This window comes from Bison bison, unplaced genomic scaffold (genome assembly GCF_000754665.1).
Source record: "Bison bison bison isolate TAMUID 2011002044 unplaced genomic scaffold, Bison_UMD1.0 scf7180017864452, whole genome shotgun sequence".
NCBI lineage: Eukaryota > Metazoa > Chordata > Mammalia > Artiodactyla > Bovidae > Bison > Bison bison.
In genome coordinates, this window is record NW_011495014.1 from 4,300,622 (window position 1) to 4,318,348 (window position 17,727).

The following is a 17,727-nucleotide window of genomic DNA, read 5'->3' on the forward strand; positions in this document are numbered from 1 at the left end:
GACGCTCCGGCGGCGCTCCCGCCGGCCGCACCCGCAGGGTAAGCTTCGAGCGCCGCGCCGCTGCTCACCCGGGAGGTCGAGAGCTGCCGGGCCTTCATCCGTCACCTGGCTGGCAGCTCGCCGCCCCGTCGGCGGCCGAATTCACCAGCCGCGGGACACGCGGCCGACGGGGCTGCTTCCTCCCGGCCTCTTCGGAGGCCGCCCCAGGGTGGGGGCTCGGTAGCTTTTGATTGCTTTCCTACCCGGGCTGCTCTGAGTTGCTAAAGGGCAGCTGAATGCCAAGAATTGGGTAAGGACTCCGGGAGCAAAAATGGTAACAAAGGGCTCCTTGTTGGGGCTCTGGGAGACCGGCGGACGGTACCTGTAAGTGAGCTCCTGAGAGAGGGAAAAAAGTTTCCTTGGCCGAGGGCTGAGGCTCAGCAGGTGAGCCGTGTCAAGGTGACTGTAAGGAAGAGGTTTTCTGCGAGCGGGTGGAGGGCGACAGGACGGTGTGCCAGCTGTCAGCCCGCAATGACAGTTCCGGGACCCGGCCGGGTGCGCGCCTCTGATTGGGGGTATGTGTGTGCCTGTGGCCAATTGCCAGTGCCAAAGTCTAGCGCAGAGTCAGACCGCAGACAGGGTACATTTCTTTGTACCCTCACATGTTTAGGAGAGATTGGAATGGAAGGGGCTGTCACATGGTGAGTTAATATTCAGTGGAGCACGTCTTCCTGCCAGATATGCTAATAATCACCTTGCTAAGCGTTTGGGTAAACAGTAATGAGAACAGGTAGTTCTGCAAGAGGTGGGGAGAACCTGAGAATAACCTTCGTCTTGGTAAACAGTGAAGGCTTAACATGGGCGCTAGTTGAACTTCTGAAGTGGGAAATCCCTTTGGGAAAGTGTAACATTTTCCTTCAAATGTTCCCCCAGTTCAGTTTCTTTTCCGATAGTTAATCGGAACACAGCAGTGCTCTCAAGAGACCATGAACATTCAGAAAAGAATCGGGAAGGAAAAGTCTGTTTTATAGCTAATGAGTGAGAGTTGTACAGTTTTCTTGATTTGAGAGTAGAAAAATCATTTTTACCCCGGAACATGACACACGTTTCCTTAGAAGCAAGTCACAGCATGTTTATTCATCAGAGACCATTCGAACATTGGCAGTTGTCTAGAGGAAACATGGAAAAGTCTCAAAGCAGCATGACTAATATAAAAGATATTTAGTATAATGCTTACGTAGAGGAAACATGCAGTGTATGAATTAATTCTTTTTCTTCCAATTAGTTATCTTCTCCCCTCTGCAAACAGCTGTATTTCTGTTGACTTCCGTTCCTATTCTTTACCCAGTTTTTTCATTATTTAGATATGATCATATATATTATCACATTAGGATGTATGGGGAAAGAAGTACCTTGGCAGGAAGATATTAATCATAAAAGCATGAACGTCTAAAGGCAGCTGCGGGAATACTGAAATGTATTCAGGTTACCTCAAAATAAAATAGTATTAAATTGGTGAATTTGAAAGTGGATTAGATTAAGGTACTATTTGGGCTTCCTCCATGGCTCAGTGGTAAAGAATCTGCCTGCAATGTAGGAGACAGGAGTGGAGGGTTGGATCCCTGACTGGGGAAGCTCCCCTGGATGAGGAAATGGCAACTCACTCCAATATTCTTGCCTGGAAAATCCCAGGGACAGAGGAGCTTGACGGGCTACAGTCCATAGGGTTGCAGAGAGTCTGACATTACTGAGCACACACACAGATACTATTAAAAAAAAAAAAAGAAAGAACCCAGCATATGCATGTACACAAAATAACACTAGTATACTTTTATGGGTGTTCAGAAGTCAAATAATTCTGTGAGTAAAATAGGCGAGGTCAGATGCCTCTGACATAAAGGAAATGAGAAGAGCTTTCTAATGATAAGCACGACTGTAGTAGGACACTTCAGATTTTACTTTTGAGGATTTAAAGGTTAAACTGAAATTCTGTGCTACAAAAGAATGTATAAAATTGCTTTATCTAACTTCTCAAATATGAAGAAAATACATTTTAGAAAATTTGTCCTGCCTTCTCCAAATTTAAAAAGAGATAAGTTGAAAAATGCTTCAACATCTAAAATAGCATCCCCTCCCCCATATCATTTTACTCTGTATTATTTGGAGATGTTAACCAAAAAAAGTACTTCTCTGCTTTCACTTGTCTATCTTGTCCCTGGGTGTATTCCAAGTGCTTGTTATATAGTATTTGTTGAATATTCATTATTCAATATTACTTTTGTTCTTTTTTCTCAAAACCCCAGTACATTAAAAAGGTTTTAATTCTGAGGGAAAAAAAGGAATTATCAAAGAGATGGACAATTCTTTGGGAAGTGGTAGGGCCAATCTATATGTTATAATAAAATGTTAGGTTTGGAAAGTACATTCTTTACTAATCATGATTCATGACTCCAATAACTTATGAGGCCTAGCTTAGTCCTTATTCTTGAATATTGCTGCTCTAAAGGATGCTTCTGTATGTACTTTTCCAAGTTTTAGATCCTTGTAACACGTCATTTTAAAGAAATTTAATGCAACTCCTTATTTTACAAATGAGAATCTGAAGCACAGAGACAGTGATTTTCGAAGGCCTAGAGCAAATTAATGGCAAAACCTGAAGAAAAACCCAGGGTGTTAGTTGCCTAGTTCATTGCATTAATTGCTTTTAATCTTTTTCAGATCACAATATGATAACATATCAGCTGGATACATTATCTTTAGAGCTACTAGTGCTGGTGATTTTACTTGCCAAAGTAGATAGATATTTTTAACTCTTTGAAATTTAAATGTCAAAAGTTGACCTTGCTTTGAGGGACCTTATTGGTGTTTTGATTCTGAAACAAATTTTCAGGCATGGCACATTTGCATATTTCTTTATCATCTTGCAGCATTGGAACTATGGAACTAATTGAAGGCATAGTAAAAAAAAAAACTAAGAAGAAATGATTTAGCAGCTGCTTCCTTTAGTTTTTATTTGGAGGCTTTGGTTCGAAAGTTTTACTTTTGATTGTTTAAACAGGTCTTGTTAGCTAACATGTATTGACTACTTAGAAGCTGAATGCCTTAGCAAAGGTTTCAACATAATCACCTGGGTATCTTTAAAATAGGTACACATGCTCTCACACTTCTACCTATCCTAATTTTAAGTGGTCTAGGAGGGGAGGAGGACATGGGGAATTTTAAAATACTGCTAGGTGATTCTAATATGCATCCAGATCTGAGAATCACTGATTAAGCAGGTATCACCAGCTGAGATAGAGATGAAGCCATAAATGGAATGGAGGCTGCTATTAATCATTTTTAGCGAACTCAAGACCCTAGAGTTCAGCTTTCTTTTTACCTTTTGAAAGATTCCATTTAGATGCTCTATAGTATTGTTTAATTTTTATTTTACTTTTTTACTCTTTGAGGAAGTACATTAACTCCATTTTATGATTTTGGAACTGGGGCTCAGATAACTTAATTAACATACACAAGGCTATACAATGCTAAGATATGCAAGAGTAATAAAAACAAGGTCTGATCCCCAAAACTATGCTCTTCATCCCTAGGCCTGTTACCCAGGATGTTTGCTACCCTGGATGATACTGAATGAATTATTTAAAGTGGCCTTATGCATATGTTGTCTTGATTCTTCTTAAAATTATGTTTGTAGTATCTTAAAAAAAACAAAATCCTACAAAATTGAATGCATATGAAAAAAACCCAAAGCCTACCATTTAAAAGGAACTTAAATTTTTGGTTTATATCTTTAAAGTCATATTTCACATTTTCATGTGTTTGGGATGATTTATCTCATAGTAAACTGGCACCTTTCTTTTTGTCAGATGACAGATATGTCATAGCTGTACTTATTTTTGCTCTTAGGCAGCAATTAAATTTATTATAGCATAGTTTCAAATGTAGGATTTTTGACCAAATAAGAAAAATAAAAGTGTTTATTAAGACACTGCTAGACATTTTCTTCAAAGTCTATAATTTTCTCTGAATGTATTAGAGGGTAATTTAATACTGTTATCACTTAACCTAATTATTGAAATGCCAGTTGTATTTATATAGTAGATTTCAAGCTTCATGTTATTGAGACAACTGCTCTAATGCAATTAATTAGTCAAAACTGTGAGCCCTTATTTTATATAAAATACATTTTTCTGGGCACAGGGAGACTGGCTCCTGATCTAAAGAGTTTTACAAAAAAACTATTTGTAACTATGCAGGAAAAAAAAGAAAGTGCTGTTAGTGTAGAAGTGGTACTTTGATATTAACTTAAAAGCATATGCTTAGGATTTAAAATATAATGTCATGGTTCATTGGTCAGCAAACTTTGTTCAGAAGGTTGAAATGGGCCCTCTATCTGTTTGTATTATGTTTTCCTCCTTTTTTTTTTTATTGTGGTGTAGTATACACAAAATTTACCATCTTAACCATTTATAAGTGTACAGTTCAGTATTGGGTACACTCATATTGTTGTGCAACTGTTATCACCGTCTGTCTCCAGAACTCTTTTCATCTTGCGTAATAGAAACTCTGTACCCTTTGAACACTAACTCCCCATTTCTCTTCTCCCCACCACTCCTGACATCTGCTCTTCCGCTTTCTATCTGCATGATTTTGGACTACTCTGATTACCTCGCATCAGTGGAATCAGTCTTTTGTCTTTTTGTGACTGACTTAGTTCACTTATTATAGTATCCTCAAGATTCATCTATGTTGTATCGTATATCAGAATTTCCTTCCTTTTTGAGACTGAATAGCAATTTACTTTTATGCATTTATTTATCGATGGACACGGGTTGCTCCCCATGTTTTAGCTACTGTGTAGCTGTTAGGAACACGAGTGTTTAGCTATCTCTTTGGGACCCTGCTTTCAGTTCTTCTGAAGCAGAATTACTAGATCTTATGGTCATCCTGGGCTTCCCAGGTGGCGCTAGTGGTAAAGAACCTTGCTGCCAATGCAGGAGACAAAAGTGACTCAGATTCGATCTCTGGATTGGGAAGATCCCCTGGAGTAGAAAATGGCAACCCACTCCAGTATTCTTGTCTGGAGAATCACATGGACAGAGGAGTCTGGTGGGCTACTGTCTATTGGTTCTCAAAGAGCCAGACACGATTGAAGCGACTTAACACAGCACACACAGCATGGTCATCCTATTTTTAATTTTTTCAAGGACAGCTTTACTGTTTTCCATAGCAGCTATACCATTTTGCATTTCCCAGAACAGAGCACAAGGCTTTTGGTTTTTCTACATCCTTGCCAGCACTTGTTATTTTATTTTTTTGAAAGCAACCATTCTGTTACGTGTGAGATGGTATCTCGTTGTAGTTTTGATTTGCTTTTCTCTAATGATATTGAGCATCATATCACATGCTTATTGGCCATTTGTATATCTTCTCTTGAGAAATGTCTATTAAAGCTTTTGCCTGTGTTTCATTTGGTTTGCTTCTTTTGGCTGTTGAGTTTCAGGAATTCTCCTCATAGTCCAGATGGTAATCCCTTATCCTCTACCTGTCTTTGTAAGGCTTTATTGGCACATGCCCATACCCACTCATTTGCATATCGTTTATGGCTGCTTTCATATTATAGCTGAGTAGTCCGGGCAGAGATATTATGATCTGTAAGCTAAAAATATTAGCCTTCTGTCCATGTACAGAAAAAGTTTGCTGATCCCATGGGCCAACTTATGAAATTGGTAAATGAAGTAGTGGTGATTCCAAATTTATTTACTTGGGAGGGAGGCATGTAAGTATTGAACTTATAATTAGAACAAAATGATATTTGTTTGCATAAAGCAAGATAATTCTTCTAGTAAGCATTTATATTCAGTGGTGATCAGTGGTTGTGTTTCTTTCTTTTTTTTTTTTTTTTAGTGGTTGTGTTTCCTCCTGCCCCTGCCAACTGAAAACTTAGGCTTGGCCTGTTGGCAAGCAATGTGGAAATTATAACATTGATGTGATATCAGAATATATTTTAAAGAAAAGTTCTACACTTCTGTGCTGGAGATTCTGTCATGAAAAATGACTGATGTATGATAGAGGTGTTTAGAAACAAACGTGCCTAGGAGAAGCTTGACCAAAGGTATACTTAATTCCTATCTAGTTTTTTTCAGCCTATACCTATTTTCAGTTAAGCAAACTGTCTTTATAATAGTGTTTCATATCCTGCAGCTTTTAGTGCTCTAACATTAGAGTGACAGTTATTAGAAGACCTTTTTTTTTTTAATGACTTTGCTAAATTTTTTCCCATCTGTTACAGTAAAAACAAACTAAAAGTATGGGAGAAAGAAGTTTCCCATGGCTATTTATAAAGGGCCAAATGTCTTCAGTTTTGATACAAACTTCATATCTGAGGAATGAATCCCTTGGAAAAGATTCTCAAAGACTGACTAGTCTTTAGAAAAATGCTAGAGTGAGCTTGTTTCCCCCACCCCATACTTTAAGTTCACACTGCTGCTTATAAACTTAAATAAGTTGAAACTATTTATTGGCTTTGGACATTAAAAGAAAAAAGAAAAAAACCTGTGGAAGGGAGTCCCTGGTAGTCTAGTGGTTAGGATTCAAAACTTACACTGCAGAGGCTTGAGTTCAATCCCTGATCCTGTGTGCCACACCATACAGTCAAAATACAAAAAAAAATAATTAAAAACAATCTCACTTCAGATGAGCATGTATACTTAGGAGTGGAATTGCTAAGTCAGAAGAGTATGCATGTATATTCATCTTTTATAGACAATCATTTTTCCAAAGTGATTCCACCAATTTATACTTCCCATCAGCAACATGTGAAAGTTCTAGTCATTCCACAGTTTTGCTAAGAATTAGTAATGGTCAGTCTTTTCCACTTTAGTTTTTCTGTCAAGTATGTAAAAATACTGCATTCTATAATATCTCAATAAAGCTGGGGGGGGGATGGAAAAAAAATGCTGTGGAGTTGAATTGTGGAGTAGTTTGACCAAGAAATGCTTTAAGTGGGATACTCATCTCATCATCACAACAGCAAAGAATGCAGACAGGAGAAACAGTTTAAGTTCAACTCATAGAAAGCCAAAAACTAAGAATTATTTGCAACTTTTACTGTATTTTAAATAGCTACACATCTTTACAAAGGTTACAGTTTCCAAGTTTCACAGGGAACAAATGAAGATATTTAGGTATCCTATATGGGGCAGTATCGTGATGTGCCTTTTCACTCTGTGTAGCTCAGACTGATAGCTCAGACAGAGGCAGGCTTAACTGAGTCATTTTCTTAACCTCTACTCTCTAGAAAAAAAAAAAAAAACGGGTAGCCTCATTATGGCTTTCAGGTATGTGGTTGTGACATGGTGAGGATGGAGGTGCTAGGTGAGCAGGGAGAATGATGATGTCTGAATTCCTGTTCTTTCCTGTAGGTACTCATGTACCCTTCCTATTGAATGCCCTCCTCCACTGAAAGCAGAGCTTTAGAGACAATGTAAATAAATAATTACTTTTTGAAAAAGAGTATGGGTTAATAGGACAGGGGTTTTCCTTGGTTGCCTCAGGCTTGGAGAAAATTGCTTTGGATGGAATTAAAAGTGAAAATGCCATCCATATTGGATGGGATTTGATTTTTTAAAATAGCTCAGTTGGTAAAGAATCTGCCTGCAATGCAGGAGACCCTGGTTAGATTCCTGGGTTGGGAAGATCCGCTGGAGAAGGAATAGGCTACCCACTCCAGTATTCTTGGGCTTCCCTTGTGGCTCAGCTGGTAAAGAATCCACCTGCAATGTGGGAGACCTGGGTTCGATCCCTGGGTTGGAAAGATTCCCCTGGAGAAGGGAAAGGCTACCCACTCCAGTATTCTGGTCTGGAGAATTCCATGGACTGTATAGTCCATGGGGTCACAAAGAGTTGAATACGACTGAGCGAGTTTCACTTTCAAAATGGTTCAGAGTTGAGCCTCTGCAGTGGGATCAGAAAAGAACCTGAGATACAACACTTTGGGTTCAAAATGTGGATCTGCTTTTAAAATAATGATTTTGATTTTCTCATGTAGGGTGTAACTTGATTTTAAATAGGGTTGAATACCAAGGGAATCACAATACGTTTTTTAAACAATAATATCAGTGGAAAAATGCATTGTTTCTCAATGTAATTAATTTGAGAGATTAAAACTACTTTGTATATGTTTTGGTGTATTTTTAAAAATTACACCATTTTACTTTGTAGCAATGCAATTGATGCTTCTATACTTAACACCAATATTTATTTGTAAGGAAATAGAGTTAAGATGCTCAAATCTAGGTGGGCCATTTATCACCTGTCCTTGACTTTCGTCTCTGTAACCTGTACACCTGCTATTACAAGCACATTCACACATGCTGTTGTGTCTGGAGAAATGGAAGTGAAGAAGTATTAGAATAACCCCAAGGGGAACAGCCAGAGTTTCAACAGCTGCTATAGTCGTGTATATCAGTTCAGTTGCCCTGGGAAAGCAGGAAATTGAGTTGCTAAATCCGAAAATGGCTACCACTTTGCCTTTCCCACGTCTGATGGATGTGCTGTAGTTTCTAGATCAATTGAGTTCACAGTGGTCAAGATAAATATAAAGCCATTGAATTGCTTTGCTTCTTTGCACTCACGTGGTTGCGTGTTACACACAAAGTGGAAGTGGCCAAGAGAGGAGCAGTCTCCTCCTCCTTTTTGTCAGGTATCCCAGCTCCAGGACAGTCAGGAAATAGACAGGGTCCCTGTCTTACAGGACAGCCTCTGTGTCTTGAGGTCTGAGCAGCTCTCGTTATTCTCGGGTGTGCGTGGTTCTGTTTGTTACTGGCTGCAGGACTACTGAGTAACGTGTCCTACCTCCCTGTCTCTTGTTTCTACATAAGGTGCTCATTCCTGGAAAGCAGTTAGATGCTTTACCTTAAAACAGAATTTTTTGCTGTGTTTCAAAAGAGCAAAGCTGAAAGTGGCAAAGAATGTTGGCAGGTGGAGAGAAACTACTTTTTACACATTTGTCTTTTGATACCAGGCTACCAGTCATCTTTCTTCACTTTTCTCTTTCTCTAAAACAGGAGAAGTTTGACTCTATTACCAGTGAACTTTCCCCCACCTCAGAAGAGTTAGGTGTGACTTCATCTGAAAAAAAATATATATTTAATTTAACACTAGATCTGAAAAGGGAAATAATACTGATTTTTCCCCCTTACGTATAATTAAGACAAATTTTGTATCTAGAACTTATTCCAACCTATAGTTTAGTTTATCATACATTTTTGATATACAGTCTGATCTGAAAGGAGCAGTGTCCAAGAGTAGTTCATATAGTCTGTTCATATGTTGTGATCCTGTATGTATGTGGAAATACATAGGAAATTCACTCTTAGACGATGCTAAGAAAACATAGTCCTGAAGTTTGTGCTGGTAACTTTGTGAAGCCTAGGAATGTGTTTTCAGCTAATTTAGTAGTTATAAGTGATATAGCCTAGAATGAATGCATTTAGAGGCATTTTTAGAGTTTCCTAATTAAATTTAGGATTATATGTGTGTGTGTGTTGTACACCAAATATTTTGGACTTTTATTTTTGTGTGACTCACAGTTATTTAGGACACTAAGCAGATTATTCAAGCTCAACTTAGTGGCAATTCTGAAAGTTATCTGAAGGTGTTGAATGAATATTTGCTGTAATTTTTGTATTCTCCCAGGTATTAAGCATAACACAAGTTGAAGTTGGTAGTGTAGAATATTTGGATGTCCTGGATTTGGGGAATTCACATTTTCCTTATATCACTGTAAAATCTAGGCAAAGTAAAGAGATCAAATTTCTGGAACTCCCCAGAAAATTGTAATGGTTTGGACACAAAAGCATCCCAGGTGCCATTGATGTTAAAGGACCAACCAAAGGAGCATCCAGAAATGACGGGCAGTACTGAAGGCACATTCAGTATAGAAGGCAGGGAGTTGTACAGTGGTAGCTGTTTTTATCATCGACATCTTTACCACTTACCAGTCCTCACAGGGGATATCATAAAATTTCCTGTCAAGAAACAATTTTTAAAAATTCTGGCACTTAGCTATTTTGCTTTACTAGTTAAAGGCATTTCAGAATGCTGTGCTCTCAAACCCAGTCAAAGCCTTTGTTCATTGTGATGAGTGTGCATCCTGGCCTGTGATCTGTGTGACTGGTGAGGGTGTATCTCAGGGCTGAACTTTGCACACTTTATCTCTGTGGCCCCTGGAGTATTTCCTCAGGATGATACTCACCAGTGCAGCCCTGAGTCAGGGACTCTAGTGAAGGTGGATGGAGAATATGCAAGAAAAGGAGAGGAGCCTTTAGGAGTTGAGAATGGAGGCTTTTTTCTTCCTTGAAACCTGGAAACCCAGTTTAAAATTAACACTGCCAACAAGAAACAGTTTTCACTGATGTATGTATTTAAAATTCTAAAACTGGGGACTTCCCTGGAGGTTTAGTGGTGGGACTTCGTGCTTCTCCTACAGGGGGTGTGGGTTTGATCCCTGGTTGGGGAGCTAAGATTCTGCATGCCCTGCAGCACAACTAAAAAGGAAAACAAGTCTAAAATTGGCTATGTCAGTGCAGAAACAATGTTCAAAGTATTTATTTTTAAAATAAAGTGGGAAAAATGGTAATATCTGTAATTTGATTTTTTATATTTAAATACATTAAGTGTATTTCAGTTGTATATTGAGCCCTTAAGTGATCTGCTTATGTTTTTACACTTTTGTTTCATGAAAAGTGAAATTTCATGGTTTGTGAAGGGGAGAATTTTCTTGACATTTTTCCTTCTTTGGTTAGCCAAATAGATGCATGCTGAGTTAAGTGGAAATGTGCAGTTTTATTTGGGGAGGTAGGTGAAGAAAGGAACAGGAAAATAGGCAAAATATATTCAGTGATGGAAAAATGAAGAGCAGAACAGTCTCTGATGGCAGAAGAGGCAGTGGTGCAAAATTGCTAGACTACGCAGGCGCTAAACTAGCAGATTGAGGCTTGTAGTCTTTAATCTCTTACATTCAGTTGGTAACTCTGGTACTATTAATTTGTGAAACACTTCTGTGATCTTAGGTTATTAGAAAGCATTTTCTGCCCCAAAATGTATATATAACATCTTCAAAAATACCCTGTATGTTTTGTGGGAGGAGAGATTCCATGAATGTTAATTAGTAGCTATGCCAATGACAGTTATTCTCTACAGTGTTATTTATAGGTCACATCACTTTATTACTTATTTTTCTAATAGGCAATATATTCAATGGCACAGAATTCAAAAGAGAAAAATGATGAAACAGTGAGAGATTCTCCCTATACGCTGTTCACCCAGGCTTTCTCCCTAGAGGCAATCATGTTATGGTTCTTACAAACCCTTGTGGGATACTCTACACCAGTGCTGTCCAATGGGAATATAATGTGAGCCACAAATACAATTTTAAATCTAGGAGCTAGATTTAAAAACTCAATTTAAATGATATATTGCATGATGTAGTGGTTAACATGTTTCTAGTTCTACAGAACAGTAAAGTTGTCTTTAATAGAAAAAAATATTTGACATTGTTAGATTTGAAATATAGATAAACTATGCAAAATTTGAATTTTAGTTTCTTAGTCACATCAGTCACCTCTCTAGTGATGAAAAGCCCTATGTGGCTGGTGTGTACTCCATTGGACAGAGCATCTCCTTACACTCAGGAGGAAATGGGTGTGTGTATGCATATTGTTTCTTACCCTTTTATATTCTATTTTATTACATAAAGGGCTCTATTGTTTTCTCCATAACTGCATGTTATGTCTTTGTAGGGATGACTATAATTTATACAACCAGTCCCTTAATGATGGATACTTGAATTTAGTTCTCCCTCTCCTGCCCTTTTACTGTTATTAAGTGGTTATTAAGTTTTAATAAGCATCCTTTAATCAGGGTACAATTTCCTGTACTAATATCCTTTCCTGGTATGTTTGATTAAATTAACTAGATTGTGAAACCCTAAAAAGCGGAAACCGTATTCTTTTTTTTTTAAATTTTTCATTTTCAGTGAATTTCTACATATGTGAACTTGTAATCACAAACCAGATCAAAATATAGAATATTTCTAGAAGCCTAGAGTCAGTCCTCTGTCTTGCTCTGTCCTCATTACTCTGACTTCCAGCACAATAGGTTAGTTTTGCTTATTTGTAAACTTCATATAAATGGAATCAAATAATTCTTTTGTGTCTGGCTTAGCATTATGTCTGTTAGATTCATCTACATACTTTTGTTGGCAGTAATTCATTTTTTTCATTGCTGTGTAATATTCCATCATGTAAGTATATATTTTTATTGTTATATTTATAGACATTTGGACCTTTTACAGTTTTTAGCTCTTATAAGCAAAGCTTCTGTGAACAATTTTGTACCAGTCTTTTCATTGGCATAAAGATTCGCTTTGGCTAAATAACTTGGAATTAACCTCATCTCTCTCTCTCCACATACATGCATGTGTGTGCATGTGCACACACACGATTCTTAATTCCATGTGGTTCTTAACACATGCTAGATGATCACTAAATGATTAAAGATACATTACTAACTAGTCATGTACTGTGAGGTTAGTTGAATCTTACTAAAAATATTGAACAATAGTTCCTTATAGACACTATTATTCTTATATGAGATATAAAACATTTCTTTTGTTCCCCTTTTTTAAACCTTATTTTAAAAACTGAGGTATAGTTGATTTACAATGTTACATTAGTTTCAGGTGTACAACTTAGTGATTTTGATTTTTAAAGGTTAGAGTACTGGGGTGGGGTGCCATTGCCTTCTCCTATATTCCATTTATAGTTATTACAAAATACTGGCTATATTCTCTGTTATACAACGTATCCCTGTAGCTTATTTATTTTACATTTAGTAAAATACTAAGTGTATTATTTTATACTTTGTACCTTTTAATTGCCTACCCCTATCTTGTCCCTCCTCTTCATTTTCTGCACTGGTAATTACTGTTTGTTTTCTATATTTGGGAGTCTGTTTCTTTTTTTTGTTATAGGGACTAATTTGTTCTATTTTTTAGATTTCACATGTTAGTGATATCATTCAGCGTTTGTCTTTGTCTGACTTCACTAAGCCTAATAGCCTCAAGTCCATCCATGTTGTGCAAATAGCAAACTTTCGTTCTTATAAAGTTTACAACTGAGTAATATTCCATTGTGTGTGTGTGTGTGTGTGTATGCCACATCTTTATCCATTCATCTGTTCATGCACACTTGGGTTGCTTTCATATCTAAGCAACTGTATATAATGCTGCTATAAACATTGGGGTGCATATATCTTTTCAAGTTAATGCTTTCCTTTTCTTTGGATATATACCCAAGAGTGAAATGGATGGATCATATGGTAATCCTGTATTTAGTTTTTTGAGGAACCTCCATACTGTTTTACATAGTGGCTATACCAGTTTATATTACCACCAACAGGGTACAAGGGGCCCCTTTTCTCTACATCCTCACAAACATTTGTTATTTATGGGCTTTTTGATGCCAGCCATTCTGGCAGGTGATATCTTATTGTGGCTTTGATTTCCATTTCTCTGATTAATGATGTTGAGCATCTTTTCTTACGCCTGTTGGCAATCTGTGTATCATTTTTGGAAAAATGTCTGTTCAGGTCTCCTGCCCATTTAACTTTTTTTTTTTTTTTTTTTTTGTTGTATGAATTCTTTATGTATTTTGGATATTAACCTCTTATTGGTTATATCATTGTCAAATATTTTCTCCTCATTCGGTAGGTTGTCTTTTTGTTTTGTAAATGGTTTCCTTTGTGAAACCATGTTCTTAAATATTGTTCTTGTATGTATTGCTGGGTTTAATTTAATGCATGAACATAACTAGATACATAATGATAAGTTATTGGTGGGATGGGTGTTATTTAAATTATTTGTGTGAACCTGGGCAAGAGATCAGTGTTGGGGGTACGGATCAGCAAATTACTTGTCTACTTGTTACTTGTGGTATAAACTTAGTTACACAAAAACTGAGTAGTTAACATTCATCTTCTTATTTGAAACTGTCCAATGATATTTTTCATTGAAATATGGTTGATGTACAATGCTAAGCAAGTTACAAGTGTACAATATAGTTAACATTCATTTTTGTAGCCATTAACCAACAAATTGTTGCCAAGACCCTATCAAATAGCCTCACATATAAAAGTGCTATTGTAAATCTCTCAGTATTCTACTATAAAACTCTATTCTTGGTTTGAGATTCTCTTTTAGCATTAATCCCTGCTGTAGTATTTATGAAAGAAATATACATTTCATTAGTAGTTCAAGTGAAAATTCTGAGTAATGACACTTCCATCACAAACTTCCAGGAAAGAATAACTCTGGCCTTCATGGGTAGTGTTGTTTAACAGGACATAAGTGCTGTATTATTATTTGCAGCTTAAATAGTCCTATTTGAATAATGATAGCAGAGTAACATTTGATTTACAGAATAATTTATAGGTTTGAGAGTAAAACAAGTAGTCATTAATTATATAATTAATTAGTACATAAGAATTCTTCTCATTTGTGTCAACACCCTGAAATCTAAACTGACGAGAGCTTTACTACTTTGATCCAGTTCTTCTATCAGTAGAAGAAATTAGTATTTTGATGTGAACAGTAATTACAGAAGAGTAAGATGAAAAAAAAAAAAAGGGTATATTTTCCAGCTCATGAAAGAAGAGGTTGAAAATTTAGAGGTATCATAATGAAAGAAATTATATTGTCAGATAGGCATTTAGGAAAGAAAAATCAGTATGAGTGGTCCTCCTAGTGTTTTTGAGAATTACACTTCAAAATGCGTCTAAAACTGAATATTATAATGCCAAACAAGTTAATTCTTATTTTTTTCTTAAGAATGCTTTCACCAACAAGTTGGCATTTTACACTGTTCCAAAGTAAGATAAAATTCTTAAGCCAGAATTGATCTAAAAAAAAAAAAACCCTCTAAAGAAGTAATCATTTAATTCATGGGCAGGTGAGAGGTCATTCTGTAAAGCATTCTAAGCAAGTCTGATCCTCTCCATTTAACTCAGCAGCCTACCTTACTGTTGTCTGACACGGCAAATGAGTACATTTAATTTGGCTCTCTGGCATTTAACAGCATGTGGTTTTGGTTTCAAATAAAACTGGTCCAGCCAGAAGTCAGAATAAGCACTTGGCAGGCAGCTATTGCAGAGGGCAGCTGGAGGCAGTAGACCTGGAACCAAATCTCTGCTCTGCCACTCACTGGCTTAGGCACTTTCTCTCTCGTCACATCCCAGGTGGCTCGGTGGTAAAGAATCCACCTGGCAATGCAGGAGACTGAGGAGTCATTGCAGTTCCATCCCTGGGTCGGGAAGATCCCCTGGAGGAAGAAATGGCAAGCTACTCTAGTATGCTTGCCTGGAAAATCCCAGGGACAGGAACCTGACAGGCTACAATCCATGACCTCTCAAAGAGTTGCACACAACTGAGAAAGCACACACACTCCTCTCACCTGGCCCTGGCTTCCTCCCTGGTGGAGGAAATGACAGCCCAGAATGAAAGTACGAAAGTAACACCACATGTCAGGCATTGTGTTTATGTTTGTTAACTTTTAAATATTATCTACTTTGTTGGTACTCAGCCTTTTGTAATACTGGCATCATTACTACACTAACTGGAAACCACAGAACAAGGAGTCAGGCCCTATTTTTATTTTCCTCTCCCCAGAAGTGGGCGATGGGTTGGTTTTCTTCCTAAGCATACTGTGAAAGTCCCCATGCCAGATGCAGGGAAGTTGTTCTTGGAACACTGAATACAGAATTGGTACTGATCTGGCTGAAAATCACATTCCCTTTTAAAGGAGAAAAATGCCCTGACTGAGATTTGGAATATGCTACCAAGGTGATTGCAATTGTTTGTTTCTCTGCTTCACCATTTGGGAAGTGCCTACCTTTTAATATTTCACTTTTCTTCTGTGTAAGATGAGAGTAACCCTAACTGCATTTCTCTGATTTTGTTAGGACTGATATGTAGTGACTGAAAATTTTCCATTGTAGTATCATACATTGGATCATCAGTATTCAAAAGAGGGAGTTGAGGTATGATACACCATTCTAATCATAAGCTATCATGTTTTGAAGAGAACTTTGTTTTTTTACACATAGATTATAATAAGATCTTTCACCTCCTGTAAACAAGAAAGTTTAGTTCAGTTCAGTTGCTCAGTCTTATCCGACTCTTTGTGACCCCATGAACTTCAGCACGCCAGCTTCCCTGTCCTTCACCAACTCCCAGAGTTTGCTCAAACTCATGTCCATTAAGCTGGTGATGCCATCCAACTATCTCATTCTCTGTCATCCCCTCTCCTCCCACCTTCAATCTTTCCCAGCATCAGAGTCTTTTCCAAGGAGTCAGTACTTTGCATCAGGTGGCCGAAGTATTGGAGTTTCAACTTCAGCATCAGTTCTTCCAATGAATATTCAGGACTGATTTCCTTTAGGATTGGCTGGTTTGGTCTCCTTGCATCTTCTCCAACAGCACAGTTCAAAAGCATCAATTCTTTAGTGCTCAGCCTTCTCTATGGTTCAACTCTCAACATCCATACATGACTACTGGAAAAACCATAGTCTTGACAAAACGGACCTTTGTCATCAAAGTAATGTCTCTGCTTTTTTAATATGCTATCTAGGTTGGTCATAAATTTTCTTCCAAGGAGCAAGCATCTTTTAATTTCATGGCTTCAGTCACCATCTGCAGTGATTTTCGAGCCCCCCAAAATAAAGTCTGTCACTGTTTCCATTGTTTCCCCATCTATTTGCCATGAAGTAATGGGACCAGATGCTATGATTTTAGTTTTCTGAATGTTGAATTTTAAGCCAACTTTTTACTCTCCTCTTTCACTTTCATCAAGAGGCTCTTTAGTTCTTATTTGCTTTCTGCCATAATGGTGATGTCAAGAAAGTTTACTTGACTCAAAAGTATAGTGAATCATTATATTTTACCACAAATGCTGTAGAATGAAGTGACAATTTAGAAACTAACTTTAGTTATTGATAAGGGAGATCTCCAGGTGCTGACTCCTTCACCCTCAATGATGCTATGACTGTATTATTTAGTACAGAGGAGGCCAGTGGGCAGCATTTGTCCAGATTATGTAAAGTTGTACCTCTTTAAGTTCTGGTGGCAACACGATGACATAGTCTGAAAATTAACCCAGTATACCCTTGACTAAAAGCCTGTTGTTGAGAAAATAGTTAAACTAGCCTTATTTATTTTCCTGCATTCACTTTTTATGTTGTTGCTGCTGTTCTTCAGTTGCTCAGTCGTATCTTACTCTTTGTGACCCCATGGACTGCAGCATGCCAGGCTTTCCTGTCCTTCACCATCTCCTGGATGTTATATAGGAATATTTTCTCTATTCTTGGAGGTAAGTTTTGATGTCAAAGAAGAAAGACTAATTCAAAATTTCTTTGCCTAATTAAGATCCATTTTCCCTTAATTGTTGTTGTTGTTCAGTTGCTAAGTTGTGTCCAGCTCTTTGCAACCCCACGGACTGTAGCATGCTAGGCTCCTCTGTCCTCCACTGTCTCCTAGAGTTTGCTCAAATTCATGTCTGTTGAGTTGGTGATGCTATCTAACCATCTCATTCTCTGCTGTCTCTTTCTCCTTTGATTGCCTTCAGTCTTTCCCAGCAGCAGGGTCTTTTCCAAGGAGTGGACACTTTGAATTAGGTGGCTAAGTATTGGAGC

General features: G+C 37.6%; 1 protein-coding gene across 2 annotated transcripts in view; it reads left to right on the forward strand.

Moving 5' to 3' along the window:
• Positions 1 to 60: 60 nt before the first annotated feature.
• COBLL1 (cordon-bleu WH2 repeat protein-like 1) overlaps positions 61 to 17,727 on the forward strand; it is a 166,433-nt gene continuing 148,766 nt past the window's right edge. Inside the window, exon 1 of one of the 2 annotated variants that reach the window (XM_010858955.1) lies at positions 61 to 680. In XM_010858955.1, the coding sequence (XP_010857257.1) occupies positions 511 to 680 (170 nt within the window). In that variant the 5' untranslated portion in view covers positions 61 to 510. The remainder of the gene's footprint in view (positions 681 to 17,727) is intronic. The other variant, XM_010858954.1, reaches the window with a different exon arrangement.